We start from the raw sequence: 19,822 nt of genomic DNA on the forward strand, positions 1-19,822 counted from the left end.
CTGGACACTCTACCAATACCTCTTCTATGAAAATAATTTGCAGTGCAGCAGAGACTGTGCCCCTTGTTCAGAGAGTACTCAAATCCTTTAGGTCATGCATCTTGTGACTCCTGCTACACTTACACGTCAAGCTTGGAAAAAGCTAAATTGAATAACAGAATTATTTGTAGAAGGTGAATAACCATATTCTCTTCTTAAATTATGGGACTTCCTCACCACTAAGCTGAACTTTGTTGTTCAGTCGCACAGTCGAGTCCGACAAAGTCACGCCAGGCCCTCCTGTCTTCCACCATCCTCCGATGTCTGCTTAAATTCATGTCTGTTACATCAGTAATGCTGTCCAACCATCTCGTCTTTCGCCATCCCCTTCTTCTGCCTTCTGTCTTTCCCAGCATCAGGATCTTCTCCAGTGAGTGCTCATTTGGTGGCCAAAGTATTTGAGCTTCAGCATCTGACCATCCAGGGAACAGTTTGGGTTGATTTCCCTTAGAAGTGACTGATTGGATCTTCTTGCAGTCCAAAGGACTCTCAAGATTCTTCTCCAGCACCACATCTCAAAAGCATCTATTCTTCTGCTCTCGGCCTTCTTTATGGTCCAGCTCTCACAGCCATACATTACTACTGGGAATACCATCGCTTTGACTATACGGACTTTTGTTGGCAGGGTGATGTCTCTACTTTTTATTATACTGCCCAGGTTCGCCATAGCTGTCCTCCCAAGGAGCAAACGTCTTTTAATTTCATGGCTACGGTCACCATCTGCAGTGATCTTGGATCCCAGAAATGTGAAGTCTGTCACTACTTCCATGTCTTCCCCTTCTAGTTGCCAAGGTGTGATGGGGCTGGATGCCATGATCTTAGTTTTTTTAATGTTGAGTTTCAAGCCTACTTTTCTGCTCTCCTCTTTCATCTTCAACAAGAGGTTCCTTAGGTTTTCCTCACTTTCTGCCATTAGAGTGGTATCATCTGCATATCTGAGTTGGTTTTTTTCCCCTGGCAATTTTAATTACGTCTTGTGCTTCATCCAGGCCAGCATTCCGCATGATGTACTCTGCATATAAATTAAATAAGCAGGGTGACAATATACATCCTTGTCGAACTCCTTTTCTTATTCTAAACCAATCAGTTGCTCCATATCCCGTTCTGACCGTTGCTTCTTGACCTTTATACAGGTTTCTCAGGAGACATGTGAGATGGTCTGGCACTCCCATCTCTTTAAGGACTTGCCACAGTTCGTTGTGATCCACACAATCAAAGGCTTTAGCATAGTCAATGAAACAGAAATAGACGTTTTTCTGAGTCTCCCGTGCTTTCTCCATAATTCAGCGAATGTTGGCAATTTGATCTCTAGTTCCTCTACCTCTGCGAAACCCAGCTTGAACTTCTGGTAGTTCCCGATCTACATATTGCTGAAGCCTAGCTTGCAGGATCTTTAACATGACCTTGCTGGCATGTGAAATGAGTGCAATGGTGCGATAGTCTGAACATTCCTTGGCATTACCCTTCTTTGGGATTGGAATATAAACTGACCTTTTCCAAAACTGTGGCGACTGTTGTGTTTTCCAAATTTGTTGACATAATGTGTGCATCACTTTAACAGCATCATCTTTTAGGACTTTGAATAGCTCAATGGGGATACTGTCATCTCCACTCGCTTTGTTGTTAGTAATGCTTTCTAAGGCCCATTTGACTTCACACTCCAGTATGTCTGGCCTACTACATCCTTATCCAGTGCAAACATTAGAGTGAAGAAACTCAATAAAGCATGAGTTATGGAAAATAAACTAGACCCCACTGTCCTGCCAAGTTTGGGCTACTGCAGCATGAAGGGAAGAGCCATGCCTGCAATTTAAATACATGGCTGGCTTATTAAAAATAGTATTTTTTTTTTAAGTCAGAGGCTTTGGCAAGATTACTCCTGAGGCGACCCTGTTCCCAGATTACCACTTTTCCACAATGGTGCTATTCTAACATGCCACTTGTGTTGAGAGCCCTGGAGGCAGCCAGAAATGCATTACTAGGACATTCACAGCAAAAATAGGAAGAACTAGTTAGTAGATGGGATGCATGGCATTGCTGCTATGGACCTCTTATATTCCACTGGGGAGCTTGATCAGCAGGAAGGCAGAGGTCTATTCCAAGAAAATGAGTGTGGGCATGAGGGCAGCTACAGCTTTTGCAAGTTACCTGTTCATTGTGCATGCACCTACAGAGTCCCGTGCAGTCAAGTCCTAACCTAGCAGAGCTATCTTTCCCAGATACTAGGGGCAGGCACAAAAACATTCTTCAACAGAAGAAGGGACTCATGTAAGGCTGGCAGTGAGTCTCATAGTAAAAACCAAAAGAACTAGAATGGAATTCCTCTCAGAAAGTGATGTTCAAGTCGGCTAGGCTGGACTTCTCAGACAAAGCAGTTAATATCCTCTTGCTCTCCCTCCTACATACTCACAACCAGTGTTCCCTCTAAGCTGAGTTAGTGTCAGCTAGATCAGTTTTTCAGACTCCAGCTCACACATTTTTGTTTTAGCTCAGGAAAAACAGCCCCAGAGCAAACTAATCTATGCAGTAGCTCATACCTTAATGCCAGTAGCTCATAAAGTAGCATATTTGCTCACAAAACTTCACAGTTAGGGGGAGCATTGCTCACAACATGACATACATCCCCATGGTAATATTTCAGAAGTTAAATATACTTTCAAAAAGAAAGACGTTTTTAACATACACTCTTACCTCCACAGTTCTTCTAGCTTCTTTGATCATAGATTCTAGACCACCAAACACACTAGTAGGAGAGTTAGGTTGTTCTGCATCCGACTCACTATCATCTGAATCATTCAGCGTAACCACCACGGACTTGTGTTTTGGAAGCTACAAGAATAGAAAACTGTTTAAGAAAGTCACAGTATTTATATTTCTAATTCTACACAGCAACAGCTTACTAACTCTTAGCACTGCCCCCTCCCCCATAACACAGTATGATTTTTAAGTTAACATTTATCTAAGGTTTTAAAATAACAGGATCATGCTATTCATCTCATTAGGGCAAGGAAACCTAACTAAAATTGATGAGAAGTACCCTCCACAAAATGTAATAATCTGTTCAAAATGATTTATATCTTTATAATTACAAAGCACTATAATATTCCTCTAAAAGAACACTTTAAAAAAATTATTTCCTTTTATTTCAATCATTAAGAAACAAAAAAGAAGGTATACAATGTAAGCAATGATAAAACACACAAAGGCAAAAACACCCATTTACAGAAGACAAGGAAAGAACACTTATTTTAAAAAAAGACTATAGAAGTCAATTCAGGCTTGTTATAATAGACTACCAATCAAACAAATGCCTAGGATTTAACCCTTTAGTTTGTGCCCACTTCAAAACAAAATAAAAATGTGTAAACCAATATTATGCACATTTTGTACCCAGAACTAGTTTAAAATGTTAATTACCGTGATCACTGTTCTTGGGGGTCTTGGTACTCTAACAATCTTGGTGTTCTTTATACGAGGCTGAGACACTGTATTAATACTGACTGCTGCAAGGTTGCTTCTTGGCAGAGAATGGGAATTATTGGGGAAAGGCGGTGAAGGTGGACCACTATTACTTGAGTTTTCCTAGTCAAAAAAACAGGTACAAGTAACAGATCAGGAATGGTACATTAACAAGCTGTGTGTTTTAAACTGTTTCGGTACATGATTAAATTTACATATAGAAGCAAACAATATAAGCTGAACCAGGATCAGTTAAGTGATGTCAAGCAATTTGAATCTTCAATGATAGCAGATATCAGAAAATTTTCATTTGACTAAAATTCGAACAGCAGTAATTAACTCTATTTTTCCTTAGAACTACTCAAGTTTCCACAATTTGAATAATCCTACTGATTTTCCAGTAAGGTTACCATGAGATAAAAGCTAACACTAGGGTTGGGCGACCTTTTCAGTTTACAGAAATTTGCCCTTATGCGCTTTTAAAAAAAAATGTCAGTCTCCGCTTCATAATAAAAGCCTTTGACTGCCTGTCACATTCAAGCTGATTCAATCTAATTTCTGGCCTTATTTTTGCTTTGTTCAGATGAAACCAGAGCAGATGAACAACAACAAACTTGCTCCTATTGCAAATTATGATGTGGCAAGACTGCCATCTTGTGGTTATATTTAGCACTTACTTCTGGTTTGTAAGCTCGTTTACTTGCCAAAGATTTAAGCAATTCTTCTCGTAGCAACATTTCTTCCTCTTCTTCCTCATCTGCAAATGGCGGCTTTGGTGGCTGTTCAGGTTCTTCAGGTGGAAGAGGAGGGAGAGGAGGGAGAAGCTCTAAAGAAACACTTGAAATGCCTTCAACATACAATTGACTCACTGACGGTTGAGCCTGAAGTAAGATAAAGAAGACAAATAACTGATTGAGCTTCCTAAGCAGTGTAAGAAACTTACCAGGCAATACCAACGTTACACTTCAAAATGGAAGAAGTTCAGCATTCCTCAGAACTAAGAGATTACATCGTAGACAATCGGAGGGAGAATTCTGATTCAGCAGAAGTCAAATCATAATGATTAACAGGAGGGAGAACTTTCAGTATGGCCAGGAAAACCACATAGTTTACAAGAGTATTCAAATAGTTTTTGAATTACATAAGGAAGATTTAAGGTTATTTCTAGTTCATCTACAATACTATTTCAGTCTTATAAAATCACTTACCAAAACCTGTGATGCATGAGGCAGTGAAATTTGTGGAACAGCAGGAGGGAAGTATCCAACAGGGCATTCAAAGTATGATGGCTGTACTGGAGAAGATGCTTTAAAGGAATTATGTAAAACAAAAGAGGTTACGACACACAATATTTCTGTAGTTGTTTCTTAATGTGCACTACTTTTCACAGTTTAACCATATGTTTTTGTGAGGAGCTGACAAACTTCTGCATTAGAAGCAGACAAAACCAGCAATTTCCATCAATTCTTCTTTCCCACTACAGACCTCCTCTCAGAATTTTGTGGAAGTCAACAGTCTGCAGCAGGACAGGTGGGTAGAAGCAGGAAGGCTTCATACTGCCATTGGAAAATTTAGTATGGAGCCAACCGTCTGTTTACTTTGTCATGATGTCTGAGTGTAGGCTAAGAGTTTTTGGACACTAACAGAGCATCATTCTAAAAAATGCCTCTTGTGCATCTCAATATTCTATGCTGAAGTTATTCCTTCACTTTTTAACAAAATGCCAACGACACAATTTATTGCAAAGAAGGAACAACCTTCCTTATATTATCAGCATACAAAAACCCCCCAAATGTACCTCATCCCATGGGTGACATTAATAGGTTCTGTTCCCATGGGTGACATTAATGGATTAACTGCTATATTTGAAAACCAAAGTTCCCACTTGCTTTTTTAGTTAGATACCCTTCCCCAACTTAACACATTTGAGGAGAAAACTGGTTTGCAAACAAAACACTGAAGATACATGATCAGTACAAAAACACAAGCAAAGTGGAAAAAAGACCATCAAGAATTAAAGTTTACAGGAACCAGAAGAGGCTAATGTTGACCTTAATATATTTTGCAAGTTAGCAGCATTAAATATCTGTATAAGTAGATTTTATTTTGAATTTCACTCTCTGCCTTCCTATAAACTTTTGCTGACAGGTAACAAAAATCACAATTCATTTAAAACAAATTGACAGAATTCTGACAACAAAATCCTCTGCAGTAAAAAAATTCAAACAGAGCAGACAGCGAAAAGAATGTTACTAAAAGTGGGTAAAAAGTTTAGTTTCAAAGAAGTTGAAGTCCAACTACTGAGCCAACTTCCCTAGTTCTAAGACATGCTGTTATCTGTCACATTATGTCAAAGACACATCCTGAATCTATAAAAACATCAGGTCAGCTCTCATACAACCGTCCGTAAATTGTTTTTTAAACAGAATGTTTTAATGTGAATGTACAGTCTGAAATACCATTGTATTTGCTGAAATGGAGGGGGGACACACTGAAATTATGCAAATAGGGAAGTACCCTACAGAAGCAGAACCAGTTCAAACACCCTCAGCCTCTGATAATATGACCTAATTACTTCAATTCATAGAATCATTTCATAAATAAGTACATTGGGGCAGCAGTTCTTAAATTGCAGTCCTCAGGAACATGACAAAAAAGACTGGATGGCCTTTTCAAACCACAACACTTAAAATATGCCTTGAATAGTAATGCTTTAAATGGCAAATATCTGAGAGAATATGTACAAACCCAGCAACACCATCTCTTTCCCATTTGTTACAGCTGCAATAGAGTGTGGGAGGAATTACATTTTAACATCAAAATTGTTCAAGCAGCTTTTCATGTAGCAGGCTTAAGAAAATGAATAAACAAAAACAGAAGTATTCAATATAAAATCTGAAACAATTCCATTAATAGCAGGAAGATATACTAATCCAAATATTAAATGCCACCTACCAGGAGAATTAGTTTCACTCTCTGTGTCCATAGCAACTTCATCGTAATTGTCATACTGATAGATTCCTCCTGCACTCTCGGTAGATTGCTTATCTAATGATCTTCTCAAGTCTTTATCTGAGGACTAAAAAAAGGATTTTTTTTCCTTTCCAATGTTGTGCATTTCCTGGCTCACTTGCATATTGCTTTAAGGCAAATCTAAACATCATGTGAAGTTCCATAATATAGGAGACACAGTTAGGAAAGGGGAGCTAAGTGTTTGTGGGGTGGGGAGAGGAAGATCTATTGGAAAATGAAATGGAAGGAAATGGTTTAGCATCTGCTCCCCTTGTGCATCTTCCACAATCAAATTAGGAACTTTCTTTATTGCTTTTAAGTGAATTTGCACTACTGAAAATCTGATCACTAATCTCTCGCATAACATTTGTCCATCACTAACCTCATCATAAACTTAAATTCCACACAAAAACCGCCTGATTTGCAAGCTGAAGGTTGTGCGATCACACCTGCAGCAAACCTCCACGGAGGTTCATGCAGCAAAAATGCTATTGCTGATTAATCATCAAAGCAACGGAGGGGGTAGACTTTTGCAGCCCTGAAAACACCAATAGTAGCTCTCAAAACACCAAACAAAAGTGGCACATGTGGGAGGAAAGCTCAAAAGAGCCTGGGAGTGGAAGGAAATGAGGCAGAGGAGGGATGCGCACCGGCATTGGGGGGGAGGGTGGAATCTTCTTTTGATAGGAGTGGTGGGAGTTCAGGGAAACTGGACCACATAGCAGTCAAGAGGGAAGCCAGCAGATTAGGACAGACCAAAAAGGGAGACCCCAGTAGGCTCAGAAGTCAAGGATTGCAGGGTTGGAAAGAAAGGAGGAAGTCAATCTCCATTTGATAGGAGAGTCAGCAGGAGACTCACTGTGAGTTTGGCAAGCCTAAACCACAGCGGAGCCATTCTATCACATTGTGAACCTCATGAAATGAATCAATCTGGTAAACAGGAAGGTTCATGGTTTATGAGACCCCACAAACCAGGATAAACTTCCATTTTCCTGGTTGGCGCCCATCCCTACTTGTCCCCACTACTTCTTGGTTTCTAATGATTTTATATAAAAAAGCACAGCAAGCACAGATCATGTGGCTATAGGGCCTACCCCTGGCTTTTATCTGCTGCAACTTCTCAGGTTTAAAAAGGGTTTCTAGTATTTCTAGTATGTTCATCAAGGAAGACTTTTACAAGGTAGGCAGTGAATGCTTTATCACAGATATCAAATTATTCTTGATTGCTGTGACTCAAAGCAAAACAGATCTTTTCTGAGTTCACTGAATGTATTACAATAATTTTCAAATATATTGGATGGCAAATCTCTTATCCCGCTCCACCTCTGCAAAATTGGAGCGACAACCCACTCCTGTTAGATGGAATAAGCACTGTATAGTATTTGACAAATTCTTACATAACAACTGTGAAGGATTAGTGATAGGACAATCCTACACAGAGTTATTCAGCACAGGATTTTTCTGTAACTAGCTACAGATTTACAGTTTTGCCCAGAATACTAGCACCTCGATCTATCAACATGATTGCTTTCTTTAAACACTAGAATGTGATCCTGTGCCTTGCTCCAAAGACATCTACATTTTCCTCCAAGGTGAAGTACTTACAGTATGTAAAATCTTTCCTAAAAGTATCGACCACATTTCTGAAATGGTCTTTGCTCCAATTAATCATTTAAATAAATAACTGCAGTCACTGAATGCACTGCACTGTCTCAAAAACCCACTGGCTTAAAGTCCCATCTTCTCCCCATTTGGGGCCTGAAAATCATGCATAATATCTGCAATACCAGGCCTCTTGATAAACCCACTTTACCTTGCTTCTTAATCGCATCTTTCCGCCAACCAGCTTCATGAACCTATTGTACTGTTCTTCTTGATTAGAAAGATCCCGGATTTTTCTTATTTCCTCTTCCCTTTTTCTTCTTTCCTCCTCTTCCTCCTGTTTCCTTTGCTCTTCTTCCTTCTGACGCCTTTCCTGCTCTTTCTGTTGCTGCAGTTTTTTCCATACCTTTGTTTGCTGTTTCCTCAATGCTTGCTTAGCTTTAAAATAAAAGTATTGCTATTGTTTAATTACACTTCATTTCCCCAAGTGCAAAGAGAACTAAGAATGCAGTGTAATATTATATATTTTTGTCTCTGAAAGCCCCTGCAAACCAGTTTATAATGATTTACCTGCAGTGCTAGTTTTCTTGGCAGAGTGTGATTTTGCACTAGTTTTGACCTTTTGCTGTACAGTCTTTGCTTTCGTTAGTTTTTCTTTGCTTTCTTTCATCACTTGCTGCTCTTTCTGTTGCCACTTTTTACTAGCAGATTGTAGAGCTAGAAGCCTTAGTTGCAACTCTGACATCTCCTCTTCTTCATCGAGCAACTTCTTTGGTAGGAAGAAAAGGATAACAATCTCTTAAGCTTTGCACTCATTACTAAACTGACCAAAAAGTACCCCCTCTCAAAGATTAGAAACTTAACAGAAGGAAGATTTTCTAACATCAAGTCTACATTTTGACAAAACCAAGTGACACTTCTTGATTTTATAGGGTACAGCAGGGGTGGGGAACCTCCGTCCTGAGGGCCGTATACAGCCCTCGAGGTCACTTGGTGTGGCCCTCGGGGATTGCAGGACTGAAACTCCCTGGGGTCTGGCTGGCCAGCGAGGATCGTGGGGTCCAGCTGAGCTGTGCAGCAGCCTCCCCAGGGCCAGGCAGGGATCACAAGGCCCAGATGTACTGTGCAGCAGCCTCCCTGGGGCCTGGCTGGCCGGCCAGAATTGCTACAGGGCCTGGAAAAGTTACTGTCACAGTTCAGTTTGCACTTGATTATCCCAGACGGTGTGGCCTAATATGCTAATATCAGGGGATGTGGTCTTATATGCTACTGAGTTCCTGTTGGGCTTTGTCTACAAAAAAGCTCTGGACCTATGCATTTGCCTAGGGCAGCGGGCCGTGTGTGTGTGTGTGCACGCGTGCGTGCGCCAAATTAGGCTCTCCCCACATGACTTCAAATAGAAAAACAATTATTTGCATTAATTTTGCTGGCCTGAATCATTCTACCTCAGCAGAGCACTGTTTTTTAAGTTGATAAATTTTTATGGCCCACGAATGATGTTATAAATATCCATGCGACCCTTGGCAGAAAAAAGGTTCCCCACCCCTGGGCTACAGTAATAGTTCTCCTTACCTTCATGGCTGCAGCATCTGAAGGACTAAGTTTTTGCTCTACTTGTTCTTTTTCATCAGCTGCTGATACAAAGAGATTTTTCAAAGTTTAATGACAAAGCCAAACACTTGGAAACAAATGAATTAAAGCATATCAAAAACTACACTTATTTCAAAATATACAAAGTAGTGGGTGTATTATTATAGAAAGTGTTCCACTGCCTTGGCATCTTTTTCTCAGTGTTTCAAGGTGCAAAGCTCTAAGACTGGTAACAAGCACGGATTCCTCCAGACATCTGTTTTCCTTTGTTAAATTTATTTATATCCAACACAGTGTGCACAATGTGGAAAGAACAGCCAAAGAGGCAGCCTACCCACAAACAGAGATATGTGATTTATGCAATCTACAGAGAAACCAGACTACAATAGAGATATGAAGACACAGACAAAAGTGTGTATGTGTGGGAGGGGATACTGCCCCCCAGATGACTTTTGCCCCATCCTTCCAATGGAAATACTGGGGAACGCTGGAAAAAGCTACTATGAAATGCATTCTCCTCTAGAATGAGTGATATGCTTTTAAAGACATAAGGCTCTCTACATATTCCAAACCACCTGTGCACCCACAGTCATGTGTAGGATGGGTTTCTCTGTCCACACTCCCTTTCCCAGAATGCACAACTTTTTTCCAAAGGCAGAATGACAGCAAAATACATGGCCCTACTGATATAGAGTGTGCCTATTTCTCCATTCTTCTCTTATACTCCAGCTTCAGCAACTACAACTTGTTCACATAATCCCTATGAATGAGTAAAGGACAGAGCATGTGCTAAGGATACTCAAAAAATGACACAGAACCCCTTTTATCTCATCTTCAAAATGTTACTCTAAATTTATCAATAAATCCAAAAATAATCAGTAATGGTCTTCAAACTGTAACTACAAATCTATACATATCATCTAAAGCAGAGGTGGCCAAACTTGTTTGAGGAAGGAAGGAAGGAAGGAAGGAAGGAAGGAAGGAAGGAAGGAAGGAAGGAAGGAAGGAAGGAAGGAAGGAAGGAAGGAAGGAAGGAAGGAAGGAAGGAAGGAAGGAAGGAAGGAAGGAAGGAAGGAAGGAAGGAAGGAAACAAACTTTAACTTTAAATGCATTCTCCAAGCTGCCGGCTGGCTTGACTTAGAGAAGTGATTTAGACAGGGTTTCCACTAAAATTTTATTTTTCATTTCCCTGACCAACATTTGTCAATTTCCCTGACCACCATTCAATTATAACCACAAGTTAAAAAATGAATAGGTTGTGTTGCATTAATGCAGGGCTTAATTATTCCAACCTGCCTGGGTCAGGACTCAAGCAGATGTCCCCCGCTCTGTGGCCAGGGAAACCCACCACTACCCCCCATAGTCCAGAGCTGCGGTTCCCTGGCCCACACTGACCAGCTCCCTACCTGCTCAGGGGCTGAGAAAGTGGCCCGCACAGTGGAGCAGGTCCAGTTCACCCTCTTGCTGGAGGCAGAAGAGATGTCCCAGCAGGAACCAGGTGGCCACGGTATGTGCCGAACAAGGCTGTGGGCTCGGGAAGAGTGGCAAGGGCCACTCGAGAGGCCCGAGAGGAGGAAGCATCCAGGCCCCAGGAAAACTGGGGGCAAAGATACCAGCAAGGAGCCATGCTAAGACCCACCCGCATAGCACTCGGCTCTCCCAGAGCCTAAGAGGCCCGAACGCCTGACAGGCAACGCCCCCACGGCATCCCAGCTTACAAAGGGGACAGGGCCAAAGGTGAGGGCATGGGGAAAGGAGGGGGGAGCACTAAAAGCACAATAAAAGGTGGTCGGGGAAGGAGGTTGGGGAGGAAGTAAGGCTGACATGAGACAGGTGCTGCAGGTAGAAAGAGTGGGAAGAGCCCAGAAGTGCAGCCGGGGAGGAGAGCAGTGGGTGACGTAACCCAGCCTCCTCCCAATTCTGAGACCGCCGGCCGGAGGGGAGGGATAACCAGGGCCCAATGGGGCAATGGCAATGCCAGGAAACCCAAGGGGGAAGGTGACATTAATGAAAGTTTCCTGCAAAAATATTTCTCAAAGTAGGAGATTTAATATCAGCTTCTTTCAACATTAACTGCAATAACATCTGTTTTGCAAGTGCACCAAAAATTACACCAAGATACAAACTTCAACTCAAGTAAACTCTGAACGCTAACAAGCAGGAACTTTCCAAAGCTGGGAAAGTTTCACTTTCACTTTCTGGTTCCAGAAAGCATAATGAGCAGATCAGCAGCAAGAAAGGAGGTGGAGTTTCTTCACTCTAGAGAAGCAGACAACCCTCATTTGCAACCTTTATGCACGGGAGAAGTCAGGAAAGAGGGTGAGAGAGCTGGTATTCTGTAAACTCCAGCAGGAACAAGCAATCACATTTGCAGAATTTACTTTGCATGGTGCAGAGTAGAAAGTGCTAGTTGTCTGAAATCCAACAGCAGCAAAACTCAGTTGCAATTCCGTGCTGGGTTTAGCAGGGGACAAAACATCCATTCCATACACAAGCATGACCCAAAAACATGCTTATCTTTATATGTAAGTTAAATGCAGTACTAGCAGGTAGGGATGAAAACAGTTAGATGTTTAAAGTTTGTACACTGCTAAATGTTTAAACTAGTCCTGCTTTGCAAATGCTACAGGCAGACCAGAAATCATGCAGGGACAGAGCTCAACAAACACATTAGGCTGGTTGCTGGGAGTGGAGTTGAGAAATAGGTAGAGCTGGGAAAAGGCATCATTAAGTTTTACTTGTATTCTGCTAGTTCTCTATTCCAGTTGCACAAGAACAGATCATGCTCTTGCAGCAGTAGGTCAAAAATTCACTGCTGGAATATATTTTAATCACAAGTTCCTTGACTTTCCCTGACTTCAGACCAATTTCAATTTCCCTGGCTTTCCAGAAAGTGGCAACCCTGAAAGAGAGAAAGTCGGCTGACAGGGCAATGGGGGCTTCGAGAGCCACACTGTATGTGTGAAAGAGCCACATGTGGCTCCTGAACTGCAGTTTGGCCACCCCTGATCTAAAGTTACTTTTCTGTCAGCAAAAAGCAGGTTTCCAACTGGTATAAATTAAATTCCATAATTGTGACGTTGAATACAAGTAAACAAATGTTACCATGGTTAGAATCCAGTAATTCAGATTTTTGTGAATGTTGCTTTATTCCATCTTTTGCTTTCTTCAGCTTGCTTCTTTCAGCTAAAGTAGGCAGTTTTTGCCTGAGAGGTTTCAGTTCAAATGCCTGAAAGGTTAATACTTGATTCTTCTCCTCAGGAAACACTTCACTTACAGTATCCACTGTAATACTGACATGATCTATAGCAATTTGGTCCTCAAGACTGGTTGTTTTATTATCTTCTTGCTGGGGAGTTTCGTCCTTGTTATTCAGAGCAAGTTTTTCATCTTTATCGATGTATTCAAGTTCTAGTTGAATTTGTTTATATTTCAGCAGTAGATCTTCAAAACTTTCTTCCACAGCATTATCATTTTTACATGAATAATTCTGTTTTCTAGATGGTGACTTTACAAATGTTTTAGCTGCTTCATTTATTAAGGAAGTTTCATGGAGTACGTATGTCATTTAATACCAGCAAGCCAGCATGAACAATACATAGCCACTGAAATTTAAATTTCCTCCAGGCATAATTTTATTCTGTGGCCACCTGCAAAATCTTTCATTCCAAGCAGCTTTTTCCCCACTCTCCCCACCCCCAGACAGATCAGGCTAATTACAAGTACTGCCACCATAGTGCTTTACAGAGAATCCCTGCCCTCTCGGAAGAAACACTGTCATAACAAGCCTTGACTGCTTCCACCCTGAGGTATGCCTACTTTGCCTGCAACTATTCCCAAGTGATATCATCATACAGGGTCTATCCAATAAATCACTAAATTCAAACAAAAGAACATCAGAATAATGCTGGACACGACCAAGATATATTTTCTTGCTTCACTATGACAAATATATCAATTTAAGAGTCAGATAAACCTCAGTTTTCCTAAATCTGAAGTTCTGTTTGAAAGCCATCAGCTCCTAGCATTTAGTTTAAAGAGAAGAATGAAAATTTCTTAAGCTCAGCACTCTGTGATATTAAGGATGGCATGTGTACTTAAAAAGGTAGTCCCCCTGTGCTAGCACCAGTTGTTTCCGACTCTGGGGTGAAGTTGCTTTCACAATGTACACTGTGCTTAAAAAACAAAGTGTATATTTTTGTGCTAAGACACACTAAAGTCTATGGTTAAGATTTATTTTGTATTATATTCTACAATTTTCCCATCTATATATTCTGGTTTTCCCAGACCTGAAGAACAACGAAGATCACTAGGAATTCTGGTAAATCAAACTACAGGCTTCTGATTTCAACAGGTGTTATTCTCAAATGTTCAAGCATGTTTAAAAGCAAATGTTAAAACTTGTCTTTTTAAAAAAGGACGACTAGGAGGAACAGATTCTCAGTTAGGTGAATTCTACAGCTAATCTAGAGATGTAAAATTTCTAGAAATTTTGAGGCCATGGAAAAAAACCTGTTTTCCCCCATCCCTGCCCCCCAGAAATTTTCAGAAAAATTAAAAAAAAAAATCCAATATTAGCACTATTTACAGACTGAAAGTCACTTAATTATTTGGAAAACATAAAATACAGTGTGCATAAATTGGCTTGACACAGAAGTATCATGTTTGATATATTAAAAATACAGCTTATTCAGAAAATAATAACTAACTGAATTTACTTTTTAAAATTGTATTTTTTGTTATACATGGAACCATAAGAGCAATCCTTGGGGGTGGGGGGAAAGACTCTGGGAGCAAACTTACCCTTACGCCAGCAAAAGTCTCAGCTACATTGGAGTAACTGGCGTTACATCAGCACAGGCCTGCTGTGTACACTGTTGCTCACAGGTGGTGGGGTCCAGTGACACAACTAAGGCCTCTGTGCTGGTGTAGTCGTGGGCGGTGTTGGGGAAATGGCCACAGTTAGCCAGCTCCCTGAGCACTTTCAGCCTTGGAATGCCCCCTGCCAGAAGCAGAAAATTACACCAGCAAAAAAGTGGCGTAGCCCATAGCCACCCATGGATCACAAAAATAAAGTCTTTTCCTGCTGCATCCCCACTCATTAGCCTTGGAGGAGCTATGGATGCTGATTAGTCTCAGCCAATCCCCTCCCTCCCCAGGGCAACCAAGCTCCTTCCCTAGCACCCATTACAGCCCCTCATCCTACAAAAACTTCCACCAGGACATTGCACAACTTAGTAGGTAGGGCACATGGCACAGGACTCTGTTTCAGAGCTCCCCGTTGTGCAGACTTAGAGTGAGAAGTGGTGGTGGGAGACACACAGAGAGGGCACCTAGGACTACAGGGCAAGCACTTTGCATTGATGCTCAAGAACAGTGAAGTCTATACTCTGTGGCTCATATCTCCCATTTCAGAGCCCAGCAGACATGCAACCTTGAGACTCGACTCACAGGGACACCTGTGTACTAACAGGCAAGCATTCCAAACCAGCTCCTCCTTTTCCCTTGAGGCTGAGCGCTGTGACAGTGTTTCCTGCACTCAAGCCCACCACTGAGCTCAATCACAGGGCAGGACAAGCCCTGGCCATGTGGCACCATGGCCCGACATACCATGGGAAACCTTCCCTGGAAAGTTTTCCGTGAGATAGTCTGTCATTTGTCTGGTTCCCATCCTCTGCAGGGCACAGGATGTGTCTGGCAGCTGCTCCACTGCTTGTGGTGAATCAGTTTAGCAAGTGTCCCTTAAAATAATTCTCCTGCTGAATTACAGCCCTGAGCTGCTGCAGTGGATGGATTACAAGCAAATCCTGGAGCACTTCAATACAAGACAACATGAGTGTGAATTGGATGATTCCATCACGTGCCTTTGCAGACTCTGTCAAGACAAGACATCTATGGCTGAGGCATCATGCCTGGTTTCCATGGCTCTGTCTTGCAGGTGGAGATTCAACAGATAGGCCTGTGAGTGTGGCAAGTCCCACACACCCCACACTCTACTCAGTCAGATGTTCCAGCCCTTCTCTTGAAGTGGAGCTTGGCATCCAGAAAGCCTTTCCAAATTCCACCTGTGATACCATCCCACTTATATGCATGCCATGCTGGGCATCCTCAACCCCCAGAGTGGAAGTGGACAAAGTTGTTGCCCCTTGCCATGGATTCCAGTGCAATAACGTCTATGTTGTGTCCCAACTTTGTCTCTGCTGCTTGTTCCATGCTACATCACATGAGCTCCACCCCTCCCCCTGCCCCACCCCATCTGCCATTCCCCCTATGGGCTCACTGAGGGAATGTCTAAGAGGAAGGGCTCGCTCATCTCACAGGCTTCTTTGTGAAAGGGGGAGAGGCCAGAAGGCACTCTAGGTGAATAAGCTGGCTCATCATGGTACCTAGAGCGTGAGGTTGGAATTGGGAGTCCCAGAGTCTGTTCCCCACTTGTATCATGGAAGCTAGGTGGATGGCTATGGGCCAGATGCCCACCCTCAGCCTAACTAACCTTATGGGGTTGTGAGCGTGGAACAGAGAAGAGGAGAATGATCTAACCTATTGGGGGGATCACTAATGAGTGCTCCTAACTGTGGGTCTGCTCCAGGAAGGCATTCCTCTGGCATCCAGGAGGGAAGGCATCTGTGTATAAGAAGCAATGGGAACACTAAATCATCAGGGTTTCCTGATGATTACTATGACCATGTGGCTGTCACTGGTAGGGGTCGCTGTCAGGGGGCAGGGTGGGAGAGGAGAATGGGACTTGTGACATGCAACTGCATCTGGCCTGGGACTGGACTTCACCCAAAGTGCCGCTCTCCCTGTGCTGCTCCTGCTCTGACACAACACGAGGCCACACTGGAGCAGAATTGCCATGGACATGTCCTGGCAAGCAGCCAGCTACACTTTCCCCCCACTCTGCCACAGTGTCACTTGCCCCTTAGGGAAGCAACTAGTGACACCAAGGTTGCATGGCAGCTGGCCACTGCAGCTCAGGATTGTGCTGTAAATATATGAGCACCCTTGTCATAATCATATTATTATCATTGTAAAGGAAAATATTCCACAATCTTTTTTTCAGAATGATATCCTCCCCCCACCTTGTCTGGGCCTTTCCATCTCTTGTCACACTAGTAGTATTAAACAGTTCTTAAATCTATATTTGAGTTTATGCACGTTAAAACAACCTTCCCTGTGTGACTGTTACAAGACCAATTTAAAAGTACAAAAATTTCAGCTTTCATAGAAAGCATTGAGAAAGAAACAAAGGCCCAGCCCACCCACATGAGACCATTGTATCTACAGCACACAGGGTACATGAAGTCACTGAGCATCTTTAAAAAATACAGTAACTTACTGATGTGCTGAACAAATCCTCAGCTATGAAATGACAAATGACAGCTGCAGGGAAACATCAGCTGGGAGGAAGTCAATCAACAGCAACTGCCACACCTAGTCAGTCATAAGCATACACTGTGATGACCAAAAGGACTTGAAGCTGAATTCAGATAGCAGTTGCATGTCTACATAAAGTTACTTGAAGGCAATTCAAGTTTATCATTTGTAGCTTCTCATTCCAAAGATCTCAGTGATGAATTATATTTTAACTGCCAAAAATAAAATCACTACCACGTGAATCACATGCTATCTTTCAACCTAGCCTTACAGTCAAGTAAGAATGCGAACCCATGTCTCTCCAGCCACTCTATGTACTAGACCATACTAGTTGCTATAGAATGAAAAGCTGTGCAATGCTTTGTTCATTTAAAGCAGCTATTCTTTTTTATACATGAAGGAATCAAATTGAATTGGCTGTCATTTTCAGCAAGTATAAAAACAGGAAATGGTGGGGGGAGTAATATGCAGGAAACTTCAGCTGTAATTCTAGAACTTCTTTAAAGAAACAGATTTTTCCTAACAATCAACTGATGAGCAAACTACAATATAGCTTGCACAGTCCAAGCAAATCAATAATAGGTCAGAATCCAAAATTTCTTGTATTCTATAAACAAAACTGAAACCAGAGCACAGGGCAAGAGCCACACCCTGACCAAGGAGCAAAAAAATGGTAAGGCTGCAGTAGTTACATTTCTTCCAACAATTCACTTGCTCCTCTTTAATACTCAAGATACAAATTGGAACATCACTTAAACATCACAGGCTCTCTCAAACCTAGTTCATTGTAAATGTAACCAATACCTAATCACTACAACCGAATTACTCTATTGTAGACATTGTTTGGATTTTACAAACACAGGTTTAGCAAGAAACACTGACTATGCACTACAATTCAATACATATGTGCAAACAAACCTACATCTAACTACTGGGCACTATCTAGTAAGTGTATTCTACACTGCTCCCATTTTAATTAAATCACCACAGAGGTATACACAGATTTTGCAACAAGTTGACAAATGCCTATAATCACTTTGATGATGGATCAAGATGGGTAACTGTGTTTCTCTGAATCAGCAGAAAATAATAAACCAATAGCACCTTAAAGACTAACAAAATTTGTGGTAGGTTATGAGCTTTTGAGTCACTGCTCACTTCTTCAGATACTTCTCCAGGTATCAGAAGAAGCAGTGACTCACAAAAGTCCATACCCTACTAAGCATTTTGTTAGCCTTCAAGGTGCTACTGGACTCTTACTCTTCTACTGCATACTTTGATAACTCTTTATTTGATAAGCCTCCCTACCACACTACCAGTTACATAACTAAGAATACAACACAATCGTATATCCAGTGTGTGAAGTTTAGCGACACTTTGTATAAACCTATGTGCTTCATACACACCTGACATCCTGTTTTTTTCAAAACACCAACTTTTATGCACGTCTAATTGAAAAGTCCTTCCAAACAACATCTGCTAAGAAAATAATCTCACTTCTACAACTCTGAAAAACACACCAAACTCACATTAGCTTTTTACAACTGCGCTCAGCCAGCCCCTCCCTTCCTCCATGAATACAAAAAAAAGACCTGCAACTCTTTTTTGCCCTTTATGCTGTTGCCTGCTCTGAGGGAAGCAAACGATAGAGCGATTGCTCTCTACGACCAGTTCCGCCTTGGTCAAGCAGCTACTGTAGTTTAAACAATCAATGGGCAGGTTCCCACGGGCCCGTCAAGCAAGCCACCCCATTTCCTACGAGATAAGGCCGCAGCTGCAGGTCAGGGCTCACGAAGCAAGGATACATTTCCGAGGGGAGGACTCTCGCCAGCCCTGGTTGCTGTTGTACCCGCCGCCCCCACCTCCCGGGGGCCTTCCAGGGGGGTTGCCTCCCCGGCTCCTGCCCCAGCGGCCCCCGCCCCGGTAAGGCCTGCCTCGGAAACGAAACCGGTCCAGCGCGTTGTGGCTGCGCTCCCAGAACGACAGCCTGGGGCCAGAGTCGGGTGGCAGCCGCGAGCAAGTAGAGGAAGAAGGCGGCTGCGGCCGGAAAGCTTCCTTCAACCGGTATCCGCCACCGTGGCTATGCATGTGCCCGAGCTCCGGCGGTGGCTGGTGCCGCAAATGGGAAAAGCGACGGGACGAGACCAGGAGAAGACTGCTGCGGAGGTCGGGGGGAGGCCTACGCCTAGCGTAGGGGCCTTTCGAGCCGCCGCCTCGGTTACTAGGCTCTGGAGGCCCTTCAGTATTGTCGTCGTCACTGATTTCTCCGTCCTCCAGCTCGCCTTCCTCTTTCGGGGAGAGGCCGCTCGACGGTGCCGCCGCCTTCTCTTCAGCCTCAGCCGCCGCCATCGGGGTCAGTCGACGCCAACAGGCCAGCAGAAAGGAGAGGAAGCGGCTCGGGCCGATCCGCCCACAGGCTTCCTACTCAGTTTCGAGTCCTTTCCTGGAAAAGCGCGGCGGGCCGGACAGACCCTAAACTTGTACGCCCACAACACCCTTTCCCCTTCACTGACAGAAACTCTCGCGAGATCTCCCCCCCTTCCTTGCCACCAAGAAGGACCGGGAGGGGGGAATAAACATCATAAACGGGGGGCGAACGGCATGATGGGAATTGTAGTCCCCTCGCTGCCTGGCAACGGTCCCGGGCTGTGGAAGGTCTTCTCTGCTTCAGTCGACAGGCAGGGAGAAATAACGGTCTCTTAACGGAACCGGTGCTCCTGCTGTGCGGAAAAGGTTAAGGAAA

The 19,822-nt window shown here is 42.8% G+C and overlaps 1 protein-coding gene across 5 annotated transcripts in view; it reads right to left on the reverse strand.

Annotated features, from left to right (window-relative positions):
• The window catches only part of ZFC3H1 (zinc finger C3H1-type containing), an 80,032-nt gene extending 60,426 nt beyond the window's left edge, over positions 1-19,606 (reverse strand). For 2 of the 5 annotated variants that reach the window (XM_060245081.1, XM_060245077.1), the window contains exons 1-10: positions 18,885-19,606; positions 12,808-13,227; positions 9,685-9,746; positions 8,683-8,881; positions 8,324-8,550; positions 6,454-6,577; positions 4,707-4,804; positions 4,176-4,379; positions 3,457-3,621; positions 2,731-2,868 (exon numbers count right to left, since the gene is read on the reverse strand). In XM_060245081.1, coding sequence (XP_060101064.1) covers positions 2,731-2,868; positions 3,457-3,621; positions 4,176-4,379; positions 4,707-4,804; positions 6,454-6,577; positions 8,324-8,550; positions 8,683-8,881; positions 9,685-9,746; positions 12,808-13,227; positions 18,885-19,428 — 2,181 coding nt within the window. In that variant the 5' untranslated portion in view covers positions 19,429-19,606. The remainder of the gene's footprint in view (positions 1-2,730; positions 2,869-3,456; positions 3,622-4,175; positions 4,380-4,706; positions 4,805-6,453; positions 6,578-8,323; positions 8,551-8,682; positions 8,882-9,684; positions 9,747-12,807; positions 13,228-18,884) is intronic. The other 3 variants (XM_060245080.1, XM_060245078.1, XM_060245079.1) reach the window with 3 other exon arrangements.
• Between the last annotated feature and the right edge of the window lie 216 nt (positions 19,607-19,822).

This window comes from Heteronotia binoei, chromosome 8 (assembly GCF_032191835.1).
Source record: "Heteronotia binoei isolate CCM8104 ecotype False Entrance Well chromosome 8, APGP_CSIRO_Hbin_v1, whole genome shotgun sequence".
NCBI lineage: Eukaryota > Metazoa > Chordata > Lepidosauria > Squamata > Gekkonidae > Heteronotia > Heteronotia binoei.